The 12,339-nt window shown below is 37.7% G+C and overlaps 1 protein-coding gene across 1 annotated transcript in view; it reads left to right on the top strand.

Moving 5' to 3' along the window:
• Positions 1-12,339, top strand: part of UNC5D (unc-5 netrin receptor D) — a 349,386-nt gene that overhangs the window by 319,691 nt on the left and 17,356 nt on the right. The window contains exon 15 of the mRNA XM_027865284.1: positions 5,935-6,113. Coding sequence (XP_027721085.1) covers positions 5,935-6,113 — 179 coding nt within the window. The remainder of the gene's footprint in view (positions 1-5,934; positions 6,114-12,339) is intronic.

The raw sequence follows: 12,339 nt of genomic DNA, 5'->3' as shown, positions 1-12,339 counted from the left end.
CTTTACTTAAATCCAATTCACTTTTATGTCATGCCATCCACCTCCCTGATGTCATGGTCCTCTTCAAGAATGAAGGACAAACAATAATAACTCACCACTCTATCCACTATGCTTCCTGGCTGTCTGATCTGCTTCCTACTTAACCTTAGATCAGTTAACTACTTTGGGGAGGGACTGTCTTTTGACTCTTTTTGAATCCCTAGCACTTATCAGTGCCTGGAACATAAAAGATGCTTAACAATTTTTATTGATTGATTGATTTGAATTTCACTTTCCTTATCTCCTAAAATGAGAAGGTTTGATAACCCCCAAAGTTCCTTTCAGATTTAAATACACATCCCTGTTTTAAGGAGATGTTGGGCCAAATTGATGCAATTCCTTTATAAACTTTTCCCTTTTAGAAATTGTATTTACTTTTTATTTTTTTCGGGCAGGTAGGATATCAATGACTGATGGCATTAACCCCTTACATAATGATAGAATGTGTTGCGATGTTTTATCAGGTAGAGAGATATGGTCCACTGCACTGTATTAGTACTTTATACATGTCTTAAATGCTGCACTTGTTAGCAAGATGGCACCTCTACTGGGCAATACAGACGCTCTTCATATATATGAAGAATTTCTATAAGGAGTATTTTGTACAAGTCTATAGAAGACAAAGCAAAAAAGCAATAGGCTTAAACTAAAGCAGGAGGAGTTTAGATTGAATCAGCATGACAAACACAGTCAAGGTAAGTAAATGCTTCAGTTTCTGTTGTGTATAGAACATTGTGATCACATCATGGGATTCTAGATTTAGAAATGGAAGGCTCTTTAGAGGCCATCTAGCCATCTTTAAAGGCTTGTTTTTTGGAGGAGAGGACACTCAGAATCAGGGAACTCATTGTGACTTGCCTGAGGTCACACAGACGGCAAATGACAATAGTAGAATGCTGGGGGAGAGAAAAGTTGATCTAGGTGGAGGTAGAGGTGGGAAGAATTTCAGAGGTCTAGGCCAACCTCCTCATGATGAGGAAACAGTCCCAGAAAGTGAAATGATTTGTCCAAGGTCACATATAAATGTTAGAACCAAGAGTCAAATTCAGGTCTTTTGACTCCAAAGGCATTACTCTTTTTCTTATACATACTACAATCTAGAATTTGGGGAAAAACAATAAACACATACTCAAACAATACACAGTAATATATAGTATATTAGAAAAGGTGCAAAACAAAGTATTTTGATGTCCAAAGGCAGACTAGTCATAAGCATCTGAGTTGATCAGGGAAGACATAAAAGAATGATAAACATCCTTAGTGAAATGACATTAAAGACAGTGCCTTCCCATCTAGCTTGTTTATAGTTATCCCTTTCACATTGCAACTTTCCCTATCAAGGTTTTGATATGTATATCATGGGTCAGCATAAGAAATTAAATGGGAATTTTTTGGGAGTTTTATGGAAGCCATAGATGACACACAAAGGCCAACAAATGACACAGAAAAAGTTTAGTAACTCAGAAATGCATAAAAAATATATGTATTATTGTATAGTATAAATCCACATTTTACAATAAGGTATTGTAAACACCCCATAAAAGAAAAAGAAAAAAATCGGACTTCTTCTCTGGTAAAAAGGGAGGGCCAAGAAATTTTACATGGATTTTCTAGATTTCAGGGGCACTGCACCCCTAAGCCTCACAATGTGGGTGGGGTATGCATGTTATCTCCCCAGTTATAATGTGAGCTCCTTAAGAGCAGGGACTGTCTTGCTTTTCTATTTTTAAACCTAATGCTTTTCACATGGTAGGTGCTTGATAAATTTTTTCATTCCCTCATAACAATGTGCTAAAACATGATTCTTAAAAAGTTCCATATCCATATATCTTCAGAAAGAGAATAGACAACCCTCCTAGATTTGGATATTGACCTACCTGAAGGAAGGGGTCTGTGTCAGATGGTCTCTTAGGGTCCAATCTATTCTATGATCATTTGATACTAGGTGAATGTGTATGCTCATTGATAAAAACTGCTTGCCTTTCTCCCTCATCCCTCAGCAAAACCAAGAACGATTAGGGAATTATTTCCTCTAAACCTTTAATAAATAGTTTGAACAAAAAGGCAAAGCAAAACTAGAATCACTAAATAAGTCCCTAAGCTGGGGAGAAAGCAGACCACAACCTGTATGCAGAACTCTTCATCTGCCACCTTCTCTTCTTGGTTATTGAGATGGCATTATATGCTTCACTTCTTAAAGGGCATCACTCCCTTTTGAGAACCCTAGGTCATCAGCAACTTAACCATGCAGACTTAGGCAGTGATATAACATATGATTCACCATTTACTATTCTACCTACCAGAGAAGTCACATTCCTTGTAGGCCAAAAACAATGTGGAACCGAGGTTTCTGAAGCTCTCCAAACAATACCAACAGTGAACATGAGGGTGATGATGAGGATGAAGATAACAATGATGATTCACAGTTCTATAGTTCTTTAACATTTACAAAGCACTTTCCCTACCATACTTTATGGGTTGCTTTACATTTTAGGGGTGAGAAAACTGAAATTTAGAGAGATGGAGTGACTTCTCCCTGATAAAACAAATTTGTTGTTGTTTGTCCTTTGTTTCCAAAAAGAACCAATGACATTGCGAGTTATGTCTTGACGTGTACAAGAATTGGATTTAAGTGAAGTAGAGTAGCACAAAGTCATCAGCCTCACTCACTCTTCCTGAGTCATCAAAGTTCAGTGACAGGACAAAAGTCAACATGATTGGTGATGGCCCAGAATGCAGTGGCTGACCTTGGCATCTTCAATGCCTGACTAAGCTCTAAGTACTCCCCAATGCCTATTTCAGCTGCCATTGTGACTGTTGGAACAAATTGTTCTCATCTGACCATTTGGTTGAAAAAAGTCTTCACATGTTACCTCACTGATGATTTGGCGGCCTGTCACTTGCCCTTCACCTGATTTAGGCCATCTGTTGAAGAGGTTTTTGAGTGTGGCCACTGCTTATGGTATAGCTTGGATCCATAGTAAGATAAAACAAAAAAGTGTCAGAGCCCAGACTCTAGTCCATATCCTCTAATGTCTCATCTTGTCCTTCAGGACTTTTTTTCTATTCCAAAATGAGAACTCAAGCTTTCTTGGCTTAAAGTGCAGATGTTATAGTTCCATTAGTTGCCCTAGCTTCTGTGGTCCACAGATTCAACAGCAAGACAAGAAGAATAAAAGACTTACTTTGTCAGGTCACAGTTTGGCCTTGACTTTGAACCCACAAATATCAATGTTCTATTATCTCTAATTTAAATAAATTTGGTAATTTAAGTAATTTAGTTCCTCATGGTCTACCCCATATCCACCATCACTTTCCACCCTGAAAAATGAAATGATTTTCTAGGGAAATCTACCATCCCCCTTGCTTTAATATTCTTTCGTGCATAGAAGAAGAATTTTTAAAAAGTAAGATTAGTATCAGGCCAACTTTAGAACTTTCATTATCATTTGGTGTTCTTAAACATAAATCTTTTGTTGGCCTAGGAAAGCCAATTGAATTGACCAAGGACTACTAGTGAATGATACCTTTCAGAGTTACCAATGACATTTAGCATTATAGATGGTAAACCAGGGCCAAGGAATTTTTCTAATGCTCTAGAGAAAAGGGAGGCATCTCCAAGCATTTTCTTTCATCTTTGCTCTTCAATAAAATACTACAGTAGAATCATCTTTTGGAGAAAAGAAGTTTAAATGGGAATTTTACATGTTACAATTTTCCCTTCAAGTAGATTAAACCATGTGGCAAGTTTTCTTATCCCATCTCCAAAGGTGATGGAAGTAGGGGGATAATTTGACAAAATAGACTGAATACTTGGAATTCCTCATTGCTTTACAATTCCCTCAGCTAACCAGGTAGCAACTGCTTATCTCAGATGTGCAGGGCATGAAATCTACTCTTCCCTCTGCATATTTAATTTAAACAATCAGAAAATGTGATGTATCTACAGGATTCTTATTACCTGGTCCAGATGATTTTTGGAATACATCATAAATGTTATATAAAGTGACTGGTGGCATCTCCATCCTTGTGCAATGAACTGATTTAAAATAGTAAAGTTTCTAAATGAAAGGGGGAAGGAAGGCCACCCATCAAACTGCCATTAAAAGTCAGAAACTTTCTCCTTTTTTTGTGCTCTCGAAATCCATATTTATATATTTTAAAATACTTGCTGGTTGTCACTCATTCACTTGCAATTCAGCCTACTTGTTCAGTTGCTGCTGCTGTTAATTAATTCCACAAGGTGCCCAGGATCACACCATTCTGGGAGTAGGGGTGGAGGGGGGGCAAACTTCTGCCAGCAGTAAAACTTTAGCAGTCAAGGTATAGGTTTTTGCAGTCTTTTTTTTGTTTGTTTTTAATAAGTGCCATAAGAAAAGTAAATGTTTGATGCCTTTTAGAAACATTTAACTAAATAATTAAAATATCTGTGCCACAAACATGTGACAAATGCCATGCATGGCTAATTCTTTTCACCTCTATAGAACCTGGCAGAGTTTGAGTTCTTAACTGCTAATATTTCATTGAATCAACCTTTTAGATCTATAAGGAACTTGCAAACTGGATACAGGGGTTATCACCCCTCATTTGATGTTGATAATTATTAGGAAGTTCTTTCATATATTGAGCTCCCCCAAAAGGACACAAATCATATGGACCTCTGTAGGAAGACCTCTGATGGGACCATCATCCAGCAATAGCACTTCTAGGGCTGTATCCCAAAGAGATCATAAAAATGGGAAAAGGACCCACATGTACAAAAATATTTATAGCAGCTTTTTCTGTGATGGCAAAGAATTAGAAATTGAGAGGATGCCCATCAATTGGGGAATGGCTGAACAAGTTGTGGTATATGAATGTAATGGAATACTATTGTGCTATAAGAAATGATGAACAGGCAGACTTCAGAAAAACCTGGAAAAACTTGTATGTACTGATGCTGAGTGAATTGAGAAGAACCAGAAGAACATTGTACACAGTAACAGCAACATTGTATGATGACTAACTTTGATAGGCTTAGACCTTCTCAGCAATGCAAAGATCTAAGACATCTCCAAAAATCTCAAGATGGAAAATGCTACCCACATCCAAAGAAAGAACTACGGAGTTTGAATGAAGATCAAAGCATGCTATTTGTTCTTTTTTTCCTTCTATTTTGTTTCCTCTTTCTGGTGGTTCCTTCTATTGGTTCTAAGGAATTACAACATGACTAATATGAAAATATGTTTAATAAGAATGTATACGTATAGCTTATATCAGATTGCATGCCATCTTGGGGAGGGAAGTGAGAAGGGAGGAGAAGAAAAAATTTAAAACTCAAAAGCTTATGGAAGTGATTGTTGATAAATCAAAAGAAATTAATAAAAAAAAAGAAATGAGACCATCATAGGACATCATCACATCCCAAAAGTGATGGGATTTATTTGAGAGTCACAATCATGAGACAACTCTCTATAGACTGGGAGATAAGATACTATAAAATTACCAATGAGATTTGCCCTAATCATTAATTTTTAAAATCTAATTCTATAAGAATCATCAGAAGAAGAATATGATGATGTCTAACTACATGTTGTTATGGCACAGAAGGGTGCTACCTATTTTAGTACTTGATGAATTTGTAACCCCAACAACCACCTTCTAGATTGAAGATACCTAGATGATGTCTAGAGATACCTAGAGATCCACCACAAGAAATGTGGATTTCTAGGAGATATTTGCCAGGCTCATGAGATATGACTTGATGGTGTTTTAAAGAAGAGGGACTACTTTCCATGTTTTCAATGTAATTAAACAATAAAGTGTATTAAATAGAATTCCTCATGTGAATTGACTTTCATGAATTTGTGATGCTAACAGTTGGATCTGATCACACTTTTCTTTTTGTATTTGCAGAGTGAAAGAGAAACCATCACTTTTTTTGCACAAGAGGACAACACATTCCCTGCACAGACTGGCCCCAAAGCCTTCAAAATCCCCTACTCCATCAGACAGAGGATATGTGCAACATTTGATACTCCCAGTGCCAAAGGCAAAGACTGGCAGATGTTAGCACAGAAAAACAGCATTAACAGGTAATACTTTCTTGGAATTGACTACCAAGGGGATCAAAATCTTTTAAGTGGCTAAAAAATGATGGAAGTAGGGTAAGAAGTAAATGAAGAGGGGATCAATGGGAGACACTTCACTTACTAGATTCTACTAACTTACTGTAGGGGTAGCTAGGTGGCTCAATGGATAGCACACCGGGCTTAGAGTCAGGAAGACTCATCTTCCTGAGTTCAAATCTGTCCTTAGACACTTACTAGCTGTGTGACCCTGGGCAAATCACTTAACTTTGTTTGTCTCAGTTTCCTCAGCTGTAAAATGAGCTAGAAAAAGAAATAGTGAACCACTTCAGTTTCTTTGCCAAGAAAACCCCAAATGGGATCATGAAGTGTTGGACATAGGGTTGGTCATAGGGTAATTGATTGACATGTTCTTTCTAGGAATGGTAGTGTTGATTTGATTATTCTTCCAAGGGAAGGGGAGGAGGTGAAAAAAAATTTTTTTGTTTGGGGGGGGAATGACTGAAGTATATTGTGATAGGTCTAGAGGTCCTTACATATTATGAATTCATCAGTCAAAAGCACAGTGCCGGAGAGTAGGTGCTATAGTGCCAGGTGAGAATAAATATTGAAAATATAATACAATCAATAAATAATGACACAAGAAGAGAAAAATATTTTGCTCAAATATAACCCAATGTTCAGTATTAAGGACATATATTCCAAATTGTGATTTAGTTAACATAAAGCTAATTCTCCCCTCCCGCAGTCCCACCTCATTTTGTCCAGCAGTGCTAGATGACCATGTGTCATGGCTGTTCTTACTAAAGTCTGGATAAGTTGAACTAAATTACCTCAGAGTTCCATCAATTCATTCAATAAACCTTTATTAAGTATCTATTATGTCCTGGGCCCTGGGGATACAAAGATATAAAAGTACAGTGTCTACCTGCAAAGAATTTGGATTCTACTGGGGGAAAGAAAAATGTATGTGTACAGAGAGGCATAATACAAGTCAGGAATTGATGAGAGACAATCCAGAGAAAAATCCAGAAAAGACAAAAATACTGCAGCAAAAACTGAGGAGGGAGGAAACATTTTGAACTGGATGAATCCAGGAAGACTTTCAAGAAGCAGTGGAAACTAGATGGCATAGGGGATGGAATTCTGGGCCTGTAACCAGACACTTACTAGCTATGTATGTGACCCTGGGTAAGTCACTTAATGCCTGCCTAGATTTTCTCAATTGAAAAATAGGAATAATATAGCACCTACCTCACAGGGTTGTTGTGAAGATCAAATGAGATAATATTTATAATGTACTTAGCACAGCACCTGACACATAGTAGGCACTTAATAAATTATTGTTTCTTTTCTTCCTTCTAATTGGGTGGTGGCCAATCTCCTTAGCCTTGAAGGAAGAAAAGTCTTTTGAAGCATACAGATAAAGAAGTATATTATAAGCATGAGGACACACCAAGAAGAATGAAAAGTTCAGGAAGAACTAGTAATCAGGTGTGACTACAACATGCAATATATAAAGCGGAGATGGATAATGACTTGGTCTGTGATTTCATTGGTACAGGGAACTCCCTGGTGAGGAAACACCCTCTACTAATGCAGGCTGACATCCCTTCAGCAAGGTTTAGTTTTAGAGAGTTGACCGGAGTACTGAGATGTTAAATTACTTACTCAGGGTTACACTGACAGTATATTACAGTGGTAGGACTTGAATCCAAATATTCTTGGCTTTAAGGCTGACTCTCTATAGCCTGTACTACTTCTCAGCTGTCTCTCAATTAAGGAGAGACATGTGAAATAAATCTCAAAAGGCAGATGAATGCCACATTATGGAGGACTTAAATACCACACGGAAGAATTTGTAATTTATTCTTTAGGATATTGGAAGCAACTGAAGATTTTTGACCAGGGGAGTGATACAGTAAGACCTAAGCATTAGGAAGATTAATCCAGTTGTGTAGTAGATGCACAAAATGGAGACTAACTTAAAAAAAAAAAAAGATTGTAAAAAAGAGAAGGCAGGTAAGTGGTATAGTAGATAAAGTGCTAGGCCTGGAGTCAGGAAGACTCATCTTCCTCAGTTTAAATCTGGCCTTAGGCACTTAATAGCTATGTGATTCTGGACACTTAATCCTGCTTGCTTCAGTTTCCTCATCTATAAAATGAGTTGGAGAAGGAAATGACTTATCACTCCAATATCTTTGCCAAGAAAACCCCAAATAGGGTCACAAAGAATTGACTGAACAGTGACAATAGAAAGAGAAATGAGAGGTCATGAAAGCTTAAATGGGGGGTGGGGGCTGGTATTATGAGTGAAGAAAAAGAGGTGGGTATAAGAGATGATGATAGGTGGCATCAATAAGCCTTGCAACTGATGGAATGTAAGTAGGAAAGGGGAGGTTGAGGATCAAAATGACTGAAGTCATTTTGGATGATTAGGAGAATGGTGTTTCCATCCACAGAGACAGGGAAATTGGAAAGATATGCAGGTTTAGGGGACACGTTCAGTTTGGACATGTTGAACTTCAGGTTCTGGCAAGACATTCACTTGGAGATAACCAAGAATCATTTGGAAATATGGAAAAATTTCTCAGGAGGGAAATTAGGGCTGGGCAGATACAGATATATAGAAATATTGTATTTATATTTGGTAGTTATCTACATGATAATTCATAGGAGCTTATGAGACCATAAAAACAGAGGGTATCTATGTAAGTACGTATGTATGTATGTATGTTTGTATGTACGTACGTATATATGTGTATATATATATGTATATATACACACATACAGAGGGACAGTGACAGAGAGAGAGACAAAGAGAGAGAAGGGGGAGGGAAGAGAGAGGAGGGGAGAGGAAGGGAGGAGAGGGGAGAAGATGGGCCAGAACAGAGCCCTGTGGGACAACCATACTTCAGGATGGAAGCAGGATAAAATGAACCATTGTAGGAGACTAAGGAAGAGCAGTGACACGAGCAGGAGGAGAATCAAGAGAGATCAATGTCTTGGAAGTCAGGGAGAGAGAGTGTATCTAAGAAAAAGGGATAGACAACAGTGTTAAAAGCTATAAAAAGATCAAGCAGGATGAGAACTGGAAAAATGCCCTCAGTTTTTGCAGCTGAAAAATCATTAGTGACCCTTGAGACAAGAGTTTCAATAGAGTGGGGATATCAAAAGCCAGACCATAATGGCTTGGGGAAATTAGAAGCAGCAAATGAAGACTATTTCTTCAAGAAGAATAACAATGAAAAGGAGGAAATATAGGATGTTAACTTGAGAACATAGTCACATCCAGGCAAGTTTATTACTTGTTCATTTATTTTTTTTATTCACTTATTTATATAACAACTCATTATATGTATATGTACTTATTTTTAAAGTTGGGGGACACCTGATAATTTTTGTAGTCAATGAAGAAGGAGCATGTTAATGCGGTGATAGTGGTAGTGGTGATGGGAGGTAGGGGTGTGCTAGAGCTAGCTCATCTGGGTTGGTGAAAATCTATTGTTAAATTTTCAGTGTGAATATTTTATATCTCAGAAATTTGCAAACACGAATTAGGGCCTGATTGGTTGTTCTGTTGATCGTCTACTCTAAACTTAAGAAAGTGATAGAGAAAATGTTAATAACATTCATTAAATTTAAAATTTTCCTTCGTTTTTGGAGAGCCAGTTACACCTGGCTTTACCTCATGAAACCTGGCTAGACCTGCTTCAACATTTACCAGTACCCCCCAAGTGGTAGCATGCATGTGTAGAGAATAGTAAGTGGTGCAGTCTTCCAAGAGAGAAAAGAGGAATTAACCTTGACAAGGCAAAGGGCTGTCACATACTCTGAAAACGCAACAAAGGAAAAGAGCTTGTGAGAATTCAGGTGTCTCCCAATTCAGAGATTCTATGAATCCCAAAGCACTTTTCATTATGTTCCAATAATTAATATTGTTAGGTTCAATATATGTTAAAAATCCTAATAATGAATTAATCTTCACAGAAATGTTGGCTCATTGTCCCTCAGAAAGTTCCATGTACAAGCTAACTGACCATCTGTCAGGGATATTATAGAAATGTTTTATGCCTTGGGTAAAATGTTGGACTAGATATCTTCTAAGGTTCCTTCCAACTCTAACATGATATGCTAATTCTAGATTGTACCTACAACCCAATCCTCCTTCCCTGACCTTTCTGGGCCTCAGTCTATCCATCTGTAAAATGAAAGAGTTGGACTATATGACCTCTAACATCCCTTTCTGCTCCAAATCTCTGTTCCAATAATATCCTCTGCTCATCTATCAAAGTAACTGTAATTATGCCCTTACACATTACTATCTTTAAAACACCTGGAACATCTTCAGAAATAACTTGCTATAGTGCAAATTCCTATCATTTAACATATTTCTGAGGATTAGTCAGAAGTTCGGTGAGAGTAAATCCCTGTAGGAATAAATAGGACAGAGGATAAGTGCAATGGAGTTGGGGAGCGGGTACAATAGCAGGTGTGGTGGGGATTGAGGGAAACAGGGCACTAAAATGAGAGCCAGGAGATAAATTTGGTCCTACTTCAGAATTTTGCCAAGGGCCAGGCCTACGTTGTAATATATCTGCTTAAAATATAGTAAGTTCTGGCCTTCCAGAGAAATTTTTTATTAGTCAACTCTGTGGTATGTAATACAGACAATTCTTGAATGTTAATAGTGATGGGGAAAGAGAGAAAGTTTGGACAGATGAAATCCACTGTAACGGTAACAAGCATAGAGTTCTATGACCTCCTCTCCACCAGACCTATCACCAGAGTGCCTCATCAGGAGCAAAACTGACCCATTTCAGGGTCATTTCCTTTTATTCCCCCTGCCCAGCCTCTAGCTAAGTAGCAATTAGATAGTGAAATAACCAAAAAATGTGGTGAGCAGAGACAAAAAAGGAGAGTAAGAGAGTGAAAAAATCAACCCCAGAAAACTAAGAGGTCACTGGATTTTTATTCAAAAGTATCTACTGAACCAACTGTCTTTGGTTGAAAAGGAGAGAGAGGGATTAAAAAAGAGAGAAAGGGATGGTCTCCATGCATCCTTTAGGCCTACATTATTTAGATGGAGCACCAAGGGCAGTGCATTAGTGACCACTGAGGCTAGACGTTTTTATTGTTGTTTGTCTGGTTTTTCTGTGATTATACCAAATGAGTCTCTAGCTATTCTCCTAGCTGCAGGCTAGAAAAGATTCTAATCATTTAATAATAACCGAAAAAAAACTATAGTAATGCACTCAGTGTGGGGCTAAGTCATTGCCAAAGTTGAGTCTTCCTGATGCTTTAGGAGAGAATTGAAGCTTAGGGGACATTACACAGCTACATGACTCCCTGTGGGAAGAATAATTCAAGACCCTAATTACATTTTCTATCTCAAGTCAAGTGAGCCAAGAATATGATCATGTAATGAAGGTCCCTCCTATTCACAACAGGAAGACCCAGGGCAGCAAAGATGCCACAGAGTAGTGGGGTGGGGGAGGGTGGGGTTGTGGGTCAGTCTGTTAACTTCTCTGGAACTTATTTTCTTCACCCATTATATAAATAGTCCATTCTTTTACTAGAAACAGTATCTAGAACCTTTGATCTGGTCAGATCACATATGGAGTATTGTGTACACTTCTGACCATTATATTTTCCGATGGGCATAGAGACAGAATGAATAGCATAGAGTGCTGGATTTGGAAGAAAAATAAGACTAATTCTGCTTAGCTCAAAGAGGATAGACCAAAGGACAATGAGTTCAGTTTATAGAAAAAAAAGATTTCAGCTCTGTGCATCTCATATGACTATATTCTATGCAAATACCTCAACAGTTAGAGCTGCTGGGGAGAAATATAGATTGAACTGAATTAGAAAAAAAAATAACTTTTTTTTTTAATTAGAGCTGCCACAATATGGAATGGGCTACCCCAGGAAGGAGAGAGCACCACATCACTAGAAGTCTATTAATATGGCACTTATTAGAAATGTTATAGAAAGGATTACCTGCACAGGCTAGATAAGGTATCTTCTGAGATTCATTCCAATTCTGGGTTCTATGGATATGACTCTCCTACCTCTGAGATCTCAACCAAATCTGAGAATTTCTCCAGCTCTAAAATCCCCTGATTCCAAAAAGTCTTTGAGCACCATGCTGCTAAGGACAATAACATAAAAACTGCATGCACAGAAAGAAAGAAAGAAAGAAAGAAAGAAAGAAAGAAAGAAAGAAAGA

Source organism: Vombatus ursinus, unplaced genomic scaffold (assembly GCF_900497805.2).
Source record: "Vombatus ursinus unplaced genomic scaffold, bare-nosed wombat genome assembly UNPS02014778.1, whole genome shotgun sequence".
Taxonomy (NCBI): Eukaryota; Metazoa; Chordata; class Mammalia; order Diprotodontia; family Vombatidae; genus Vombatus; species Vombatus ursinus.
The sequence above is the reverse complement of the archived record's forward strand: the minus strand, read 5'-3'. Positions and strand labels throughout refer to the sequence as shown.